This window comes from Asterias amurensis, chromosome 3, assembly GCF_032118995.1.
Source record: "Asterias amurensis chromosome 3, ASM3211899v1".
In the NCBI taxonomy this organism is placed as follows: Eukaryota; Metazoa; Echinodermata; class Asteroidea; order Forcipulatida; family Asteriidae; genus Asterias; species Asterias amurensis.
Window position 1 is genome coordinate 13,395,277 of NC_092650.1, and position 22,146 is coordinate 13,417,422.

At 38.2% G+C, this 22,146-nt stretch overlaps 1 protein-coding gene across 2 annotated transcripts in view; it reads right to left on the minus strand.

Annotated features, from left to right (window-relative positions):
- Positions 1-783: 783 nt before the first annotated feature.
- Positions 784-22,146, minus strand: part of LOC139935125 (capping protein, Arp2/3 and myosin-I linker protein 3-like) — a 72,433-nt gene continuing 51,070 nt past the window's right edge. The window contains exons 25-33 of one of the 2 annotated variants that reach the window (XM_071929593.1): positions 21,429-21,515; positions 16,876-16,939; positions 15,708-16,104; positions 14,903-15,046; positions 14,261-14,412; positions 12,512-13,224; positions 11,278-12,040; positions 9,777-9,905; positions 784-8,837 (exon numbers count right to left, since the gene is read on the minus strand). In XM_071929593.1, coding sequence (XP_071785694.1) covers positions 8,635-8,837; positions 9,777-9,905; positions 11,278-12,040; positions 12,512-13,224; positions 14,261-14,412; positions 14,903-15,046; positions 15,708-16,104; positions 16,876-16,939; positions 21,429-21,515 — 2,652 coding nt within the window. In that variant the 3' untranslated portion in view covers positions 784-8,634. The remainder of the gene's footprint in view (positions 8,838-9,776; positions 9,906-11,277; positions 12,041-12,511; positions 13,225-14,260; positions 14,413-14,902; positions 15,047-15,707; positions 16,105-16,875; positions 16,940-21,428; positions 21,516-22,146) is intronic. The other variant, XM_071929594.1, reaches the window with a different exon arrangement.

The following is a 22,146-nucleotide window of genomic DNA, read 5'->3' on the forward strand; positions in this document are numbered from 1 at the left end:
TTCAAGTAAACTGCAAGTTGTGTTATTGTTGATAAAGCTGCAACAGGTCACATGTCCACTGCAAAACATCTACCAGTTGTAAATATTTTCTTCAAGTTCCAGGTGGCGACAACATTTTGATTAAAACATTTTTTGATTAAAACATTATTGCATTTGATTGAGGTTGCGGTTCATGTTGCGCGTGCGTCCAGCCAGCCGAAGTGCGGCAGCACTTTCCACATTGCGGGGTAACGCCACGCCTCCCATTTTAAGTTCAGCTATTCAAGTAACAAAGCACGAAATTCTTTGCTTTGTCAAAAAAAATTGGATACGCGCCAAATTCCGCGGTACAAGCAGCGCTTGCCGAGTTGAAAGACCTTTTGCAAAACAACTATCAAATGCTGGATGTTATTTTGGTTTACCATCTTGCTCTATGCTTCTACCAATTGTCTGCAGTAATTTTAAATCAATTATTATTATGAGAAACAAACTAGCTTAATTACTTCTGGCCAACATAAAAAAAAACAGCCATGCATGTACAAGTTAAAAATAAACAACAACCAATTTAAAACATGTCAACACAAAAACAGGCGAACAGTATTTTATAAAGAACAATTCTTTGACCCCAGTTAATTTTGTTTAACTTAAGTTTATCTTAATCTATTTTGTTGACAAAACATTTTTGTTTTTCTTCTCAACTTCTTTACAAAAGAAGTATAAAACAATATTATTATTCAGAAATACGGAGTCAAACCTTTCACAAAATCAAAATGGGCCATTCTTGTAAAATTCACAAAGGAAACAGATCTGCAGCAACGACTTCAATATTTATTTCATTGTTTTCAAATTGCTGATAAATTCCTTTTCTACCTTTAAATTTAAAGTTTTTCGCTTCTCGAGTCACAACCTAAACATCAGTTTTAAATATGTACAGATATTACCCCCAAAAATATGTAATGTCAGACAGAATATTGTATCAACAACAAATCAAACAAGAAAGTAAGTCCTAAAACAGCCAACAATAAAGACCAGAGAAGCAAATTAGATCGATGGATTCAAAATTTCCATTAAAAAACAATCCAGTCTTCTGTGGCCAAGGTATCATCATTATAGAGGTGTACAGTTTAAGGTTCTTGCATTAATGTTCTACCAAATGAGTGGTGAGTGGGATTCTATTAAATTAATTCATCTTGTGAACTTTTAAATATTTAAACCTCTAAATTGTGCAATTTCAACAGACTTATTGCAAATCACTGCCAATCAGATATATGGCCTCCCCTATAGTATTAATTGAACAAATCTAATTCATAAGAAATATATTTTGAAGCAGAGTGTACGGGTCGATAATAATGAGTTATTTGTGATTTTCCCAATCATGTTATGAAGTTGTTATAATAATTACACACTGTACAAAAATAGAAGTTTGCTACCCAATATATAGATGTAAAAAAAAGACAGTTATGTAAATTAAAGCTTCAAAAGTTGTCAAATGACTATAACCTCGATAGTTAATTAGAAATTTGTAATGGAATAATTATCAGAGTGTAAATTTCCCTTTCAGCCAAGATGATTTGTTCTCCTGTCTTCATTCAACTTTAAAGGCAGTGGACACTATTGGTAATTGTCAAAGACTAGCCTTCACATTGAGAAACAGCTCCCTCTAAATAACATAGTTTTTGAGAAAGAGGTAATTTCTCAGAGAAAGAGGTAATTTCTCAGAGAAAGAGGTAATTTCTCACTCAAATAAAAGACTTCAGCTGAAGTCTTTTGTTATGCATCTGAAAACACACAAAGTACTATATGCAACAACAAGTGTGTTTTTCATTCATTATTCTTCACAGGTGTGTTATTTTATGCAAATGTCGGGATACACCAAGTGAGAACACAATCTGGTATTTGGCAATTACCAAAGGAGTCCAGGGGTGGATTTCACAAAGAGTTAGGACAAGTCTTATCTCGAGTTAGGACCACTTACTCGTCCTAACTTAGGGCTATCCATGCAATTTGTCTATCACCTAGGACTAGTCCTAAGTTAGGACTAGTCCTAACCCTTTGTGAAATCGACCCCAGTGCCTCTAAACAAAACACTATTGAAATCAATGCAATGTCAAATTCTCTTTTGTGTCATAGACTACTAGATTGGTTCAAATGAAGAAGTCTTGACAAAAGGTTTTATTCATGTTTAAAAACACAGGACACTATTGGTAATTGTCAAAGACCAGTCTTCTTACTTGGTGTGTCTCAACATATGCACAAAATAACAAACCTGTGAAAATTCTGGCTCAAATAGTCGCAAGTTGTGTGCTTTCAGTTGCATGATTTCGAGACATCAAATTCGAATTCTATGGTCTCAAAATCAAATTCAAACATTTTAGTGAGAAATTACTTCTTTCTCAAAAACTATGTTACTTCAGAGGGAGCCATTACTCACAATGTTTGAGCCATTACTCACAATGCTTTATACCATCAACAGCTCTCCATTGATCGTTAACAAGTAAGTTTTTATGGTAACAATCTTTTTGAGTAATTACCAATAGCGCCAGTGCCTTTAAGGTCAGGCATGAGGAACTAACCAAGAATTCTGCAGGACAACATGTTGGTGTTCAAAAAGATCCCCAACATAAAGAGAAAACATATCTTATAAAGGGTTTTTCACCTCAAAGCTTTAATTTCAAAAGCTTGAAAAAAATACTCTTCTTTGTTTTTGTTTATAAATCAAAATTATAGCGGATATAAATGTCCACAAATCCCAGACATGACAACTATACCTGGGCAATTTCTCAAACTGTTAACCTTAATATGATGAAATCTTTACAGGTTTGTTGTAATAGTGTCAATTGAAAACTGGTGAAATCATTTATTTGCTCTTCCACAAAGCAATGATGTACCATACCTATACATGAAGAAATTAACCCGAACATAACTACTTTTGTAATAATTACCATCCTTTTTTCCCCCTTTCAAAACATTACATGCAGTTAGGTTCTTGTCTTTTTACGCTCATATAAAATAAAGTTTTATAATTGTTCTTATCTGAGTATTGACAAATGATTAATATATGGAATAAAAAATACAGTATGGAATAACACCTAATTGCTGGACTAATTATACGTAGGAATTTACAATAAAATAAAGACATTCTAGTTGATTAATTAAATAAAATATAATGAGGGAAACACAAGTGTTTCTTTTTTTTAAACAATAGTTATACTATTTTATATGATGGATTATACTAATGAAATGAGTATAATTAAATGAAAGATATCACGTAGCAGATGAAAGAACAGTCCTCTTTACCAAGACCAACATTTAGAATACAGAATGCTACAAATGATCTCTGCTAACCAAAATAAATAACTTTATACTTAGACTTATTGGACACTATTGGTAATTACTCAAAATAGTTGTTAGCATAAAACCTTACTTGGTAACGAGTCATGGGGAGAGGTTGGTAGTTTTTGAAGTAACGTAGTTTTTGAAAACATCTTCGTGTGACAATGGTGTTTTTTCTTTAATTATTATCTCACAACTTCAATGATGACCGATTGAGCTCAAGTTTTCACAGGTTTGTTATTTTATTACATATTTTGAGATTCAGCAAGTGAGAAGACTGATCTTTGACAATTACCAATAGTGTCCAGTGTCTTTAAAATGTCTTTACCATTTAATGCTTCTTACTGTACATAAACATGATCTAAACTATGCAAATAAACATCTTTAGAGTGGAAAAGATACATTGTGATTTTCTTCACTGTGTCAACTGTGTCTCACTGTATAAGAGATCATTGTTAATTCTGCATAGAAATATATATTAATAAGCACCCTGCCTTTTTATTAATTCTTAAAAACTCATAACACTTTGGGATAATAATACTGTGGGGATCAGACTTTTAGTAAAACAAAAATAAATGCAACTAAATCATGGGAAACGTTCATCCAATGTGAACCGTTCATCAAGCAAAAATCCTGCAGCCGAATTCATGAAGCGCTAGGATTAATCCTATCCGGAGTTAAGACGAGTTACTCATCCTAACTTAGGATGGGTTCAATACTCAACGTCTTTGGACACGGAACTTAACTCGTCCTAAGTCCCAAGATTAATCCCAAGTTAGGAAGAGTTTGCTGAAATCGACGGCTGATTACATAATAGGAGACTTTGAGGCGCTAGGTGGCAGCAGACTTACCAGGTAAATTTCCATTGTTTACGTAGAACAATGGATTTTACCTGGTAGGTCTGCTGCCACCAAGCGTCCAGAAAGTCTCCCATTATAGGTCATAGGCCTAATTGTTGTACCGTTTTTCCTAAACAGTGCTGGGTTTTCATCTCACATACATTTGTATACTTTCAAGATTTCAAGATTTCGCCTAGTCACAAATGTCGTTATGTCTCAAACAGAACTGCAAACATTTGATATAGAAAGGTTTGCGGTAACACCATGTCATGACTATCTCTAATAAGTTGGGGTGGTTCTGCAATGAACTGTTGGTTTCAACTCGACGTTTCGATCAGTATGCTCTGATCGTCTTCATTAGAGATAGTCTTTACATGGCGTTACCGCAAACCTTTCTATATCGTATTTCCACCATGCAAAGTTTCAAATCCTACTTGCAAACATTTGCTTCTTGCAATATTTAGATATTTAGAATTACATTTAACATAGTAAGGAAAAGGTTTCCATAGTCAGGGAGATTTTCAAATTAGTTCATCAAAAAATGGAAGACTTGCATATTTTCAGGGATTTCTCTCTGCAGAACCAGGAAGAGTTGTGAGCTCTGGACAACAAATCCAACACAACTACAATGGATCAGTACCACTGCTTGAGTACAAATTAAACAATAAAGTCAAACTCACCCAGAAACTACTACTTCACAGTATTCTCTTCTGCAATAGTGTACTCATTAGAAGTTATCACAATTCCTACCCATACATTGTTATACTCAACTCAAATTCGTTAACTTTTGGTCATGTGTTCATTACAAAACACTCAGATCTGACACAAAAAGTCTTGTTGGGGGACACAGAAACCCACAGACAGGCACCATTGGGAATTTTAACTGTGACCTCCAAAACATCTTCTATGTTGAAAATTTCTAACTGATCATCTTAAACATAATTTATAATAATTATTTCATTACTTAAATTTATTAATGCATTACTTTTTAAAGCACTACTTACGTTATTTTCTTCAAGCTTTTCATTCTCACAATTGTGGATTTAACGTAAATGTAAAAAATAAATATAATTAATAATAAAATAATAACACTCGCGTTTTTGACAAGTCTCGCGTTTTTGACAAGTACTGTTACAACTGGATATGACTTGATTTTCATGCAAAAAAAATATGTCTTTATATTTCAAAGCTATATAATAAGCTATCTCTTTTATATATCCCAAGATGCTCTACCTAAGAAAGGTATTTACTATTCTAACAACATCAAGCAACTTGAGCTACTAGTTGCATTTGATTTTTAACTTTTACAAAATGTTGACAATCTGCCTATAGGTTTGTACAATGTTCCTTACAACCTTACATGTAAATGAAAGTTTCCAATTAAGCAAAACATATCAACATGCTATGTACACTGGTATAATACAAAAATAAACAGCCAGTTCCAATTGGCTTTTGCATGCATAGGTATATCGATTAGTCGTAACAAACAAAATATTAGAAGGAAGCATTTGGCAAAATGAATAGTTGTTAATATGAAATTATTGGGTTAGAATTTTCCCAAAGTCTTAAAGAGCTATATAAAAGGTATCGTGCAATGGTAATGATTTAAGTATCAAATTGTGTAAAAAAAGTAGTTATTTGCATAAATGGTATTCATACTAACAAGGCTTAATTTCATAGAGCTGCTTAAGCACAAAAACGTAGCTGACCGCAACAAAACCACGCTGACCAAAACAAAATCATGCTGACCAGAAAAAGGTTACCAGCCAAACTACCATGTCACATGTAACATGTCTGACTGGTTGCCTGCTTGTTTTTGATAAGCAGAGATTTTGTTTTGATAAGCACAGAATTGCAAAGCAATATTTTTGCATCATGGCTCTATGAAATTGGGCGAAGTCGGTTAAGGTTTCTTTGATAGTGTAATCTTTGCACTAAGAATGCAAGTATTTTTATTGTGGAATGACCATTGCCTGTCTGCTATTATCTGTCAATGTCAAGTTTATTTAAAGGATATTCAAAAATATTGTCATGATTTATAATTACAAATTCCAATAAGTGAGTGGAATATTATGTTGGATACAAATGCTAAAATGTATCACTAATTCTGTATAGCTTAAAGAGGTCAAATTTAGTGTTGTGGTGTACTCATTTTCCAACAGATAAGAGTCCTTATGTATTAGTCTCTTATCTTAAAAAGGTGCAAAATGTTGTTTTATTCCATACTCTTTCAAACCGAAATTTTAAACATGAGGCCATTGGATATTAACAAAAATTGGGTGGTTCATTCTAAAGAGGAAATTTTGTGTCGATCACAGGGTCAAATTCATTGCCTTTTTGATTGAATATTTCATCAACGTTCAGGAATGAATTAAGAAAAAAGCACAGACCAATAATCTGAAATGTGAGGCATTGGATGTTTTGGAATGTTGACGAAATTCGCACTGGGAGGGAATTTCACACTGTTAATTTGAGGTTTGATCTTTGCACCCTTTTTTTCTACTTTCATAAGAATGTTGTCTAATGGAAAATGATTGCATCATAAAATTTAATTCAACTTCAGAGCCTCTCTCTAAACCACGGGTAACATTTAGAGCTCTGAATCAAGAATCTTAAATAAAAATCGGCACCACCAATGTCAGAGAAGTCCTACTTTAAAAATATTTGAAAATAGAGATTCCTGACTGTGTACTCAATACATGGGTGTGAAATCACCACTGCAGATAGATGTAAAGTTGTGGGACCTTACCAACACTTCTCATGAAAACAATTGTGCACTTTGCCTTTAAATGGCCACTTTGGTACACAACATCATACAATAAAAACACCAAAATATGTGGTGTTGATTGCTTTTCTAGTTCTGTCCTCTACATAGGTTATGTACAAGTTTTTGTTCATAAATTGTCTATGAATATATTTTTATTTTGTACCTAGTATCTGTGCTTAAAATATTTGTAATTGAACATATTGGTCACTTGATTAAATTATATGTCTAGTTCACTTACACTCTGTGGAATGCTCATTTTTATTTTTCTAAAACTAAGCCAAATAATGTGTGCCAGCAAAAAATCTGGAATGTCATTCTATAGCCTAAAATCTACCAAGGGTCAATGTTAAAAAAATAATCTTTTCATTCAGTTATCAAAAATATATGTTCCATTATTCATTGATTGTATCATAATATAAGTTTAGCTCTGAAGCAGACATAGAATTCTGTTTCTAAATCTCACTTCTTTGTCATGAAACTACATCCTACATCAATGCTAAATAAACGTTTCATCACAAAAGCGGCAAGAAGGTTAAGGTTTAGGGAACCATTGTTGTACTAGCCTTGCTCAAGGCAGTCGCATTATTCACTCCGAAAAGACGCCCCTGTAAACCCACCCGTATACACTGTGCGTGGTGCGTGTAATCACACCGCACGACCCACCCGTATGCACACTGTCACATCGTACGACTACTGTGCACACAAGTCATCCACACTCGTGGTTACACACAATTTAGGCACAGTGCATGGGTGGGTTTTTATACAGCGGCGGTCTTTTTACAGAGTGAGTAATTTGACTGCCTTGAGCAAGGCTATTGTTGTACATGGTCCCCACTTTGAACACATGTGATCTTATGTGATCAGAAAAATAAAAAATAAAAGGCAACCAGTTACATGCAATCTCCAGCAGAAAAAAAAAGAAGTTATAAATTAAAAAAGAAAACAATTCCCGTGGAGAAATAAGCCATTGATAAAAATGCCTCTTTTTGCACTACCAGAGCAAACAAAGTTCTAGGTCAGAAGGCTTTCAGTGTGGCTGGGCCCATGATTTGGAACAATCTCCGTACTGCCATTAGGGAATCTAATACTCTATCTGCTTAAGAATCACCTTTTTTCCCAAGTTAATTTCTTTCTAGTGCGCTATGATCTTGATGGAATAGCGCCTTATAAATTTTAATTGTTATGTTATGTTATGTTAAGGTGTACATGTACCTTTTGCATGTAGTGAAGTTGGTTTCCTCCAAGTTACCAGCTAAAATTGCCCACGTCCACACCCTTCATATACTACACTAACTCATCACAATATTAAGTGGCTAACTAAACAATGCATTCTCTGCATATAGCCAAAATAAATCTGTCTAATAAAAATAAAGCAATAACAGCATATGGATTAATTTCCAGTTTTTCATGGGTTTTTTTCTTCACAACTCTTAAGAATTTCATTGTGATTTCCAAAGCTTAAACACTCTATTGTCTCTCAATCATGTAACGTTTCATGCCTACTTGACACAAAATAGATAGTAGTTGGGGAACCCCTAAACAATTAAGCCTCTACTGGGGTACCAAATAACAACACTTAAAAAATAGTTGAAAAATAAACTCTGTTTTTGTTTCAAACATGCACGTCTTGAAATCTGTAAATAAAGTACAGGTCACTGGTTCCTGGGGAGAGAATCTGTTGGTTAACTTGCTGTTAGAGGGGCCGAGAGGAGTGGCTCAAATAGCTGAATATTCATCAGTATCTTGTATTGTCTCATCATCGCTTTCCTTGGAGAGGGTAGAGTCCCTCTTATTACTAGACCCACTGCCAGGTGCTTCCAGGAGGGCAGACCCTCGGACACCTGCTGTTGGAACCTTAAACTCTACTTTGGCCGCCATGCTAGGCTCTAAGGACCTGGAGCGAGGCTTGGTTGCAATAGCTGAGTTAAAAACAAAAGAGATAGTGGGCATGAGCACACTGTCTGAAATCTAGAAATAGAACAGCAAACCAAAGTTTGGTAACAGTTGTTAACAGGTCTTTATTTGTAAAAAAAAAAATATGAGGAGTTAGTTTGCATTAACGAGAGGAGAATCTCATGCAAAGAGGAAAGGATAGTTTCTAACAATTGCTTTCAAAATAATAAGCTTGGCAACTTTCGTTTGCTATATGGAAAACAAATGGCCACTTACAAGTAACAATCTTTTCAACAAATTTCAAATATATCTAGCTCTTAGACCACAATGCCGTGGACAAACTGTAGGCAGAAATAATCAATGCATCAAAAGCTCTACTGCCTATGTTTTCGATCTCCCTGATTTGTTAATATCTCTGTTGCTGTCGTACAGCCATAGTTAACACCCACGATTAAAGGCAGTGGACACTATTGGTAATTACTCAAAATATTTATTAGCATAAAACCTTACTTGGTAACATGTAATGGGGAGCTGTTGATAGTATAAAACATTGTGAGAAACGGCTCCCTCTGAAGTAAGGTAGTTTTCGAGAAAGAAGTAATTTTCAACGAATTTGATTTCGAGACCTCAGATTTAGAATTTTGAGGTCTCGAAATCAAGCATCTGAAAGCACACAACTTCGTTTGACAAGGGTACTTTTTATTTCATTATTATCTCGCAACTTCGACAACCGATTGAACTCAAATTTTCACAGGTTTGTTATTTTATGCAAATGTTGAGATACACCAATGGAGAAGACTGGTCTTTGACAATTACCAATAGTGTCCAGTGTATTTAAGATACAACCTGTGAAACAGATGTATCACCTTCAGGGGATGCAACCTTTTCTTTCAAATATCAAGTTATAAACCACAAGAGAAACTGACAAAGGAGAGCAAAATCCACTCCTTATTTTGTCTTCTTACATGGTGCAGTCCTAGGCTGGCTCTTGGGTAGTGAGTAACCTTTCTGTGGACTGCCTTCTGGTCTGACCTCAGGCTTAGATGGAAGGTCATTTACACTGACAACAGGAGAGCTTTGTTTCCTCAGAGAGACTGTCAAATACAGAAATTCAAATCAAGTCAATCAAACAAACTAAGACCCAGGGGTCGATTTCACAAATAGTTAGGACTCGTCTTATCTCGAGTTAGGACGAGTTAACTCGTCCTAACAACTCGTCCTAACTTAGGATTAATCTTAAAGTCTGCATGCTACAGTGCAGGGTAGGGACTCGTCCTAAGTTCTTATTTAGTCTTAAGTTAGGAAGAGTTTTGTGAAATCGACGGCTGGTTGATATGAGGGAAGACATAATATATCATTGTCAAATAATACATCCTTTTTGTCTTTACCAACTCACACCTGTTATCTTCATCTAATTCCTTGTCCAAACAGCGAACTATAATCTTTTAATTGGATCATGAACAAACCAGTGGGGCTGCTGACTGCACCAGGTATAATAACTGTTCATCCATGAAGCAAAATGACCCAAGTAATGTCGGTGTAAACACACTCACTCACTGAAAAGAATGTACAGTTCCCAAGTTTTGGTAGCCAAACTCAGGACACATAAAGTATCAATTATCTTGAAATACACTCGTTTTAGTATCAGGTCTGAGCAAAGGTGATTGATATGTCAATATGAGATGCTCTTGGATCAGAAGATTGCTCCTTAACCCTTTAGAGACCATAGCGGCCACGAGCGGCTTGTACTCGAATGTCCACATGGCCACAAAATAAGAACTACTTACACTCAATCAAGAGGGTTAAAAAAAAGGTATCGGACCGAATATAAATTTCCAAGAAAGAGTATCGGCCAGAGTACACATTTTTCAAGAAAAGGTATCGGACCGAGTACACATTTTCCAAGAAAAGGTATCGGACCGAGTATACATTTTCCAATGTTTCCCATGTAAACGTCAAATCTACAAATCTAAAACAAAACCATGTATAATGGAAGTGTCAAATTCCGAGTTCAAACTCTGATTTTTTTGATCAGCAGAGTGTGGGTTCGAATCCCCAGCCATGACACTTGTGTGCTTAAGCAATACACTTAACCATTGCTTCGTCCTTTAGGATGGGACATAAAGCCATTGGTCCCATGTGTTGTGTAACACATGCAAAAGAACCCATTGCACTTATCAATAGCGAAGGGGTTTGCCGTGGTGTTCCTGGCTGTGGCTACTGTATGCGCCATAGCACCTGGTAAACCCTTATAAGGTGCTACATAATTGGGTCTCACAGTTCATCACTTTAATAACCTATCTTTCAGAAAGTTGGTATATACTTAGCGCCTTGATGTATCTGTTAGGTAGGTACATTTTTCCTGATAATAACAATGCAAAAAAATGTCAACCGGATTTGTAACGTAAGCGCGTATGGTGATGATTATACAGATATGAATGGTCTCTAAGCGGTTAATCAACTTACCACCAGGTTTTTTGGCAACTACGGGTACAGAAGCAACAGGTCTCTTTGGAGGCTTGGGTCTAGGTTTTGGGGAGATTGCATCTCCGTTTGGTTTACCCTCAGCAGACTGATGGAGCTTGTCTTCGGTAGTAGAACCAGGTCTGGATGATGGCTTTGGGGTAACACTCTCTGCAGGTTTCACCTCCACCGAATTCCTCTTTGGCACCTCTCCTAGGGACTTCACTTTGATCTCTGCGGAATTCCTCTTCAAGATATCCGAAGGCTTCACACTTCCCTCAAATGGAGCTACAATTTCAGGGCTGGTCGGGGAAGTAGGAGTCGATTTCAGTGACGGAATTTCAAACTTCCCAGAGAGAGGTCGTCCCTTGATTTGAGGTTTCTCCTTTTCAATTTTGGGCCTTGTTGCCTCGGGGAGTTTGGGTTTCACGAGCACACTGCTGTCTCTCTTCTCCTCCTTGGCATTAGCGTCATCCTTAGAGGTACTGAGAGTTTCTTCAGGAGACAATTGATTACTAGCTGCCTTGGCGAGAGGTGACTTTCGTGGGGATGCTAGTGGGGACATCACCTTTGGCGAAAGAGAAGGCTTAATGAAAGATGGGGATCCTGCAGCTTTTGGGGATCCTGGCTCTGGAGAGGTTACCACTGGGATCACTAGGTTCAGTTTGGGCGAGGGCTTCTCTGGGGAACCAGGAACTGCTGGGCTCTCAGTGGTTTCTTTTGAAGCCGCTTCGTCCACTTTAGGAGTCTGACTCTCCAGGATTTCCTATGCAAAATATAACAAAACAAGACCATAATCGTTTAAAAAGCGTTCAAAATCTGTTTATATAAATTACATAGAGAGTTATTAGAGCTGACATGGTCTGTTCCTACTCAACTATCTTGCTATATTGCATTTCATGGCTCTGCTTACCACGGAATTCTGCGCTTTCGTATCATAGAGTTGTGTGATACAAGAAATCCGTAAGCGCAGAATTCTGTGGTAAGCAGAGCCATGAAATTGGGCCCAGATCTGATCTAACAGATCACTTAACCATCAGAACACTCTCATCTGCTCACAACCGGACTTTCTCCTTTGTTGCTCCCCTAATATGGAACAACCTCCCAGTGCGCATCAGAAATTGTAACTCTTTGACATTGTTCAAAAAACTCTCAGAACTCATTGGTTTTGCCCTTTTCAGCGCTTTGATCTTGATGTAAAGGTGCTTTACAAATATTTAGTTGTATGTATACTCACCCTACTTGCTCGGTCAGCAGCCTTCTTTTCTCGCTTTATTTTCATCTCCTGCAGCATATTGGTACCTCCCAGCATCATCGCACCTGCAGGGGGTTTCCTTTTCTCCACGACAACCTTCTTTTCCTCCTCCTTAGGTACAACTTCTTCCACCGTCTCCTCAGGGGTTTCTTTGTTATCACCAACAGCAGCATCACCGTCTTCCTTCCCAGAAACCTCATCAGGGTTTGGGCTCACTTGGGTATTATCTACAGGTGGGACATCTTCCTTGCTAGCTTGGGCTTTGGCGCCTTCTTCAGAGACCTTGGGGTCCACCTTGGGTTCAGCCTTTTGTTCAATCTTTGATTCTGCCTTGGGTTCGGACTTGGGCTCAGCCATGGTTTCAGTCTTGGGTTCGACCTTTAGTTCGGTTTTGGGTTCGGCCTTTGGTTCGGCTTTTGGTTCTAGCTTTGTTTCAGCCTTGGGTTCAGCCTTGGGTTCGGGTTTGGGTTCGGCTTTGGGCTCGGTCTTGGGTTCGGTCTTGGGTTCGGTCTTGGGTTCCGTCTTGGGTTCCGTCTTGGGTTCCGTCTTGGGTTCATCTTTTGTTCCAAGAGTTGGTTCAGGGTTTTTAATTGGGCTGGTGGTTGTCTTGATTGACTTCTGATTCTTTGGTACCAGCATTGCTCTCTTCTCAGTCACCTTTCGAGACAGCTCTTCATTGAGGGGTTTGCTTTGTGCTGTGGAGATGAAAAGATTGTCATACTTCCTGAACAAGATTCTTTAATCAGGAAAATAAAGTATTAACAACATAACAACATAACAATTAGAATTTATAAGGCGCAATTCCATCTAGATCATAGCGCACTATAAAGAAATTAACTAGAAAAAAGGTGAGTCTTAAGGACTTTACGAAAAGCAGATAGAGTAGTAGATTCCCTACTGGCAGATGGGAGATTGTTCCAAATCATTGGCCCAGCCACACTGAAAGCCTTTTGACCTATAATTTTGTTTGCTCGGGGAACATTCAAGCGAGTGATGTCAAGTGTAGACCGAAGAAATCTTGGAGGAGTGTAATGATACAGTTAAGTGGTAATATAATGAGGTGTAGTTTTGTTATTTAAAAACGAGAAGAGCAATCTTAAAATGGATTTGTTCTCTAATTGGTAGCCAATGAAGTTCCCTAAAGTGATGGGGTAATATGTTCTCTCAAGGGTGTGGAACATATTAAACGAGCTGCACTATTTTGTAATCTTTGGACTCTGCTATTAAGATACAATAACTAGGAGGGTTGAGTTAGCTTTTGAAAGGAAGTGTTCATATTAAGGCATCATCTGAATACTATTGTAATAATGTTACTGTATGCATTACAACAATAGTGTTACAAAGTAACTGAGAAAAATTACAGAAATGTTATTGACCCAATGACCTACATGTAGGCCCAATTTCATGGCTCTGCATACCGTAAGCACAGAATCTGCACTTATGGAAGCAGGGAATTCTGTGCTTACGGCAAGCTATTTCATGGGTAAGCGGCGAATTTTGGCTTTTGCGCGTGCGTACTCCACGCTACTAGGCATTCTACGCTTACAAGGCTTGCGCAGAAATTCGGCGCTTGCACGTGAGCGGGGAATTGTGATCGTATGCGCAGAATTCGGCAGTAAGCAGAGCCATGAAATTGGGCCCAGGGCACTAATGTAAAGCCAATGGATACAGTTATTTTAAAATGTGCTCTAAAAGAACTAGTTATTCTCATTTAATTAGTTTCAACTCTACCTTCAACTATTGGAGTGGGAGCAGGAGTAGGAGCGGGTTCTGGAGGTGATTTTGTAGCCACGGGCTGGCTCTCACGTCTTTTGCCTCCCTCTGGCTTGGCCTGATCCGGCTCCTCCATAGGCATGGATTGTTTCCTCTTGAACAGCCGGAACCTGAATGACAGATATGGAGAGTAATATCTCTACTTTAGAAACCATTATTAGGATGCGGGGGAAAATTCCTTGACACTGGCCCTGCCTACAAATGTATACCTTACCTTCAAAGAATTGGGGTACATTTGGAACACAAAACACAATGTCCACAGATTCACATTAAACTTACACTGTTTGAAGATAAAGATACATTTAGTAGAAGGCTTCTCTTTAAATATTACTTGCCGAGGTGGTGTAGTGTTGGAGAAATGAGTAAAGCAATGTCACGAAAATACGCTTTTTCATGCTAAAATAATTTTCAGGACTTGTTTTAGACAATTCTCAAAAACTACAGCACCTCAGCAAGTAATATTTTAAGGGAAGCTTTCTACCATCATTATCTTCAAACTGTGCGAGTTTAATGTAAATCTGTGGACATTGTGTTTTGTGTTCTACAAAAAGTACCCAGACCCTTTAGTGAAAGCTTTAATGGAAGTGAGTCAGCACATACTTTTTCTTGCCGGATGCAGGCTCTTCTTTCTTGTCCTCCTTCTTTTGTTTGTCTTCATCTTTAGCTTTATTCTTGTGGAATAATCCTCCCTTTATCTTCTTCATAGGTTTCTTAGACTTGCCAGTGTCTGGGGAGTGATCATCTCTGTGTGATACAAAATACATAATTCCTGTTTATTACACACTGTTAACAGTTACAAGTAGAAAGTCTGGATGGAAGAACGAAGAACAGTGGAGAATATCAATGTAGGACTGGGCAGCTTTGTTGGCTAGTCTATTTTAATACCCAAACTCAAACTGCTCTGGTTGGCATGGGCGGATGAATGTTAGCATACCATTCAGTCATGTTAACAGATGTTGTGACCAAGTTCAACATTTCTGCTTTGTTTCCAACAAGTTCAACACTATTTTTGAACATTGTTTTTTAATTGATACAACTTGTGGCTATTTTCACCAAACTGAACATTTTGCAATATCATTTACTGATGCAGCTCTATGAAATTAGGCCCATGTAAATCAAGGAGACTTCTCTTTGTTCCCGCATTCCTTCGGCTTAGTGACATCCTCATTGGTTTGGGACCTGGGTCAAAGTGAGGACATCCACAGATGGACAGAGCACCTAACGAATCCCTTTTGTCCTGCGTCTAAACAGGTAGAAAGTCCTCCACCACCCTCCCCAATCAATCGATAAGAAGAAATAAACCAGAGTTTGTCTCAGTAGTCACTCAGCAGCCACGGTAATGTAACTATGGTCTTTTATTTGTAGGCTAGATGATTCAGAAGTCTCAGTCTAAATTATTACTCACACATTCTGTGAAGTGTTTAACTGGGTCTGGTTGTTTGGTACACCTAAGTCAGTAAGACCAGCAGAGAAGAAATCAGTCACTCCACTATCCACAGCAGATGCATTGACACTTTCAAGCGGTGCTGCCGGTTTGATAACTGGCCGGGAGGGCCGCTGTCTTGGTGCTCTTGGTCTGTTCTTCCTTAAGTCAGTCAGAGTCCCCGCCTGAGAGTTGGAGAGCTCATCAAAAGCCTTGACTGTCTGCTTCGATGCTTTCTTGGTCTGCTGATAGAGTTTAGGGGTTGGGGATGTGGGCTTGGAGGTAGGGGTAGGACTAGCGATCGGCTTTGAAGGGGCCCCACCATCGGTAGTGTCAAGGGAGTCTGCACTGTCTACCTCAGCTACACTAAACTCAAAATCTGCAGGTATAAACAATGGTTTTGAAGGAATGGTACAATATTAGTCATTACCAATCATGATTTAGACCTGGACCCAATTTCAAGAAGAACCCAATAAGCACCAGTAAATGGTTTGACCTATAGAGGAAGGGAAAGGTCAAATGAAACACTCATGGGGTGGATTTTACAAAAGAGTTTAGACTAGACTAGTCTCGAGTTAGGAGGCTTCACATTCCATGGCAGCATACATTTTTCTGCGATGGGTTTTGGTTGTCATACATATTCCTAACAAATCCGTCATTTTCATGAAATAATGCAGCTCCCAACGTTAAAAAATTGTTTTCTCACAGTGTTGTCTGCTACCGTGCATGTACATTTGCGCGCAAGACGCATGTTATACTTTTTCTCGATGCACAGCGTTAACACGCAAACGCAAAGCAAGGTATGCGCGTCGTGCACTTTGCGTACGTACGGCAGACTGTGAGAATTGATCAAAAACAGGAATTTCTTAATGTTGAGAGCTGCATTATTCCACGAAAATGCAAAGTTGTAAGGAATATAAGGCAGAAAAGTGTATGCTGAAAATGTGCATCTGTTGAAATTAGTGGTTTCTTGCAGTCAAGATTTGAGTATGAAGCTTTGAAATTTGTCCACCCCAGAAATGGACCCTGATATCCAGGCTGTCACTGTAGTACAATACAAAAGTGTAAGGCCGCCAGGGCTAAATCTATATATATATATATATATATATGTCAATAAAGAGTTCCCATGGTATAAAGAAGAATTGAATACCTCTCATGATGATTGAGCGAGGGCGCACTTTACAACTCTTCCGTTGTTGGAAAGCTGGCGAATCCTGAGCAATAAAAAAACAAACAAAATTCATAAGAATGAACAGAAAGTTTTCTAGATGGATTATGGTCTTTGAAATTAAATCTTTTTGAAAAATTTGAGTAGTGAGGATTAAATTGTAAGTGAAGAGAAACAAAAATTGAAAATTGAGTATTATGTCGAAGTGACAGATGAATTATGAGTTTTTGATTATGCATGTTCTTCATGAGATGTATGGATGTAGGGATAGACACTTTCTTGTTCAAATATCTCCTCTCGTTTAACGCAAGAGTACTATGTAAAATAAATTCAAAAGGGAATGCCAAGCTTCTAGATGGTATGTTCTTTGTGTATTTCATATCAGTTTTTTTTTTTTTTTTTTTAAAGGATACTCAAATCTTGGAACCACCACACGAACCGCAAAAAGAATCATGCAATTATTATCATACTTCATACATATTCATGAGCCATACCACGTTTTTAATTGGTGGAACCACATAGCAAGGTGGTGGAACAAAGATAAAATCCTGATTGGTAGACAGTCATCGACTGCGAAAGAATACAATCCAAATATTGTGTTTCTTCCAGATTTATGAAATGTTATTTTACATACAGGCATATATCGAACGGGTTGAAAGAGTGTCGATTGCATACAAATGTTATGAACAACAACCATTGGTTGGTATGTGCAGAAGTTATGTATGAAACAAAGATAATTGAATAACTACTATGGTTTGTGGGGTTGGAAAGGTCATTTTGTCAGCTCAGTGCTACAAGGTCAGTAATTGCAATTTCATTCTTGAAATAATCAAAAAGCTGGAAGTGAAAAATGTTAATCAAAAGAAATCATTATACACAATTAAATGTTATTCTTAGAAACTGGATGTTTCTTGAAAAATAAAAATAAATTAAAATACACAATTAAATGTTATTCTTTTAAACTGGATGTTTCAAATACAAATACTTTGGCGACTACTCTTGATAAATAAACTCCATTTACCAGGAGCTCCAGAATAATATGCAAAAGCTAATTCATGAAACCCATGCAAACTGCACCAATGACCTTATTGTCCTGAGCTGACGATTTTGCCTCAAAATGTGAAAATAATAACATGCGTACATATAACTCAAGAGGACCAAGTCATCATAATGTATCCTTACACAATAGACCCTTCCCATGAAATATGTAAATTGCACATAGCGCGTGAGCACTCATGTTTTGGTTGGCAAAATGAGGGAACATCGCGCTGTTTTGTACACAGCTAATGGGTGCAGCACGCAGACGTGATTGCGCGTCTGCTTAGTGCACAACTCTATGGCGTTTGCCATCCAACAGGGTCTGTACGCATGTGTGAATGTGATTAGCATATTTCATGGGAAGGGTCCATTAAATACTTCATTATCAGGAGCTCATGTCGTCTTAAAAGTGCAAAAAGTGCATCATGCTATAGTGGTTTCTGGTTATAAAATCATCAATTTATACAGATCTCAATACACCTCTCTTAATATTTATGCATAAGGTACGCCACAATGCTAACCCAAAAAGAGGAGATGGGCGCAGCCACTGCAAGTGATGGGGGACGTGCGCCCATCGCCTCATTTTGGGCAAGAATTATGACCATGCATAAATATTACGAGAGGCGTATAAACTAAACTCCGGAGATATTAAATACTCAAGGCTGTCCTAAGTGAGTCGATTCCACCGAAACTCTTCCTAACTTTAGGAAAAATCTTAGGACATTCTGTATTCATAGATGTTAGGGCACATTGGACCTGTATCGGATTTATCCTAGCATTTTTATGAACTCGGCTGCAGGCCTTTCATGGAAAGGCTGGATCAAAACTGGTTCTGTGAAGGATCTTAATTGCAAAAATGTTCAATAACACTTGTTCGTTTCGGAACCATTAGCACCTTACAGACGTTTACATGGAATTGCTGTCGTGAACTTTCTGGAACTGTTTCTATTGAGGATCACTGTTTTAGTCCAAAGTTCAAATATTTACCAAAACTTCCTTTGACAAACTTACAGTTTTAAACTTGGTTTATGCGTATTATTGTAGCCTAGATTATATTGATGAAAAGTTACTGGTTAAGTGAATATTAGTAATGTGAAAAACATGGGTGAATGTGGAGCATGCAAGACACTATGCATCAGAACATTCTCATGAGGAGACAATTCGAGTTAGCGTTTTTAAAATTGCATTTCGGGAATGCCATGCTACAAAAGCCACACTACCATCCTGTTAATTGCAAATCAAGGTCAAAAATTGTTGGGGTTTGGTGTACATTTCCCCGGCCAAACTCACACCATCTTCATAGCACTATTTTGAAAAAAAATCATTTCAACTCAGAGCATAGTTCCCTAACTGCCCCAAAAGTATTTGCGAATTGCCTAAAACTTAGCATTGGTGCGTTTTGTGACCGATATCAGCTTGATGGATAGCCTAATGGAGCAACAGTCCAAGGGAAACTCATGCAATGCACTCAAGGACAGATAGAGTGGAGTGTTCCTTTCCAGATACAATTCTAATTAGACTTCTGACCGAACCAATATGGCTCATCAGTCAAGTGCTCATATCTGGTTTCGATGGCATAAAATGACTCAAAATACAGGATGCCAGTCCATCACAGAATACCCCGGAACTCTCGCTGGTACCCCATTCCACTTCTGGATGGAGAGAAGCATTAATAATAAAGCACCTTGCTCAAGGACACAAGTGTCATGATTGAACCCACTTTCTGTAAATTACAGAACTTGAGTCCATCGCCCTAGACTGCTCGGACACAACACCCCAACTTCTGTATCTGAGACTTCAGATTCTGCTGCTTAACTCGTATGCTGTTGCTGCAGTTCTCACGCTAAATCAATACTAACTCCTCATTGACTGAAGATGGGGTAATTTATGAGCATGAGGCAGATAAACCAAATAAGCCTTTTTGAGATATGGCGCACACAATGCTACAACACTGAAAAGTTTTGGTAAGTCTGTCTGTGTACACCCAAACCAAACAGTACACTCATATCACGTCCGCCATACCTCAAAAAGGCTTATGGCTGATAGACAGATAAACATGAGGCGTATTTCAAAGAGCTGTCAGGTCCAAATTGTGACTCAATGAATTCCTTTTTGCAAAGTGAAAGATGGAAACAGTTGAAACAATAGTACACAAAGATAGAGTTCTGGTAATCCACTTCTGCTAAGCAACAAATGTCTGCTTAGAATCTTTTCGAAATAGGCCTCTAAAACAAGATCATATCTCATAGTGAATGCCACATGTCAATTGAAACGGGAGTTAACCATGCTTATAGCTGCTGTGCGTTCTCTCTGGTACCATGCTATCAAGTGAAATGTTAAGCCATGTTAAAATTCAAGTGACTTTGGCTGCAGCTATGTCGATTGCTGCAGCATCAAACTGGGAGAATACGCCTTTAAGCAATCTAGCCATAGCTACTGCCAAAGTCATTCGTTTGGACATGTCCTGTAAGCAGAATATACCTTTATCACAATATTGCCATCTTTGTTTGACTCCCTATCTGTGTGAAGTGATAGCTGTTGGACTGGTTTAGAGGTAAAAGTACAAGGCAATTTCAGTCTGGTTCCCTGTATGGTGCCTTGTGTGCATTGACAATGAAAGGTCACTCTCTCGTTTTATAACAAGGGACCATACTAAATTTATCTCCATCCTTGTTTAGGTAAAATTTGTTTGAGTGATTAAAATAGGACAATGGTCCATTATCATGTTCCTGCCAGGTCCATTATCATGGTCCTGTCCAGGTCTGTTAATCATGGTCCTGGCCAGGTCCGTTATCATTGTCTTGTCAGGTCCATTATGAGGTCCATTATCATGGTCCTGCCAGGTCCATTTTCATGATCCTGCCAGGTCCTATCTTATGGTCCTGCCAGGTCCTATCTCATGGTCCTGCCAGGTCCTATCTCATGGTCCTGCCAGGTCCTATCTCATGATCCTGCCAGGTCCTATCTCATGGTCCTGCCAGGTCCTATCTCATGGTCCTGCCAGGTCCTATCTCATGGTCCTGCCAGGTCCATTATCATGGTCCTGCCAGGTCCATTATTATGGTCCTGCCAGGTCCTATCTCATGGTCCTGCCAGATCCTATCTCATGATCCTGCCAGGTCCTATCTCATGGTCCTGCCAGGTCCTATCTCATGGTCCTGCCAGGTCCTATCTCATGGTCCTGCCAGGTCCATTATCATGGCTCTGCCAGGTCCATTATCATGGCCCTGCCATTTTGTTCATGTTGCCTGTGCACAAGAACAATTATGGACGTTGATTCTCATAAAACAGAAAGAAGCCAGACTAATTTGCCTCCTCAGCCTCAACAGGTTCCATTCATTCAAACGGGATTAAAGAAAGATGGCTACACCGTGATAAAGGTCTGTTAAGAATCAAACAGCGGGTTGCATGTCAAACAGCATGTACAAGAAGCAAGTTTAGTCCATAGTTGATTAATAGAATAGTGAAGATCCCAGGGTTGATGAAGGTGAACCTGCCTTATAACGTTGGGACTCGCTCCGGCTGACATTACCCTTCAGGTACCGTGAACCCTCATGTCTGGATAGCTGATGCCCTTCATCACTCTGTTAGGATGGGTCAAGGGTCAAGGGTCTCTAGTGTCAATCATGTTTCTACCAATTTTACATTTTGGAGAAATTGTTTAAAAGGCACTGGACACTATTGATAATTACAAAATAATTTTAGCAGAAAAACTTATTTGGTAACAAGCAATGGAGAGCTGTTGATAGTAAAAAAAAATAATATTGTGCGAAACAGCTCCCTCTGAACAACCAAACAATGAACGAATTTTGAGAGTTATGAAAATGCCTTCACCATATGATATCAAATATATGGGTTGCAAAACGCATCATCGACCGCCATCTGTGCACGCGTGTATGAGTGTTGCATGACTATCAGCCAATGGTACAGTAGCTCTTCACGTGTGCACAATTCATCAAATATGGCTGCCGATGATGCCTGTTGCAATCCATCTATTGCAGGCTGGCATTATGCATTTATCGTTTAAAACCATATGAGCGTTATCATATTGAATTGTCCGAACAGTAAGTTAACGGCAAGTGCCTTTTTTTTTCTTTTTTTCCAATTTTCAAGTCAATTGAAGAATTTTACTTCTCAAATAATACCCTGTCTGGCTAAGGAAGTGGACTGCACAATCCTTCCTCAAGTCATTGGACAATTAGCATGTAGCATAAC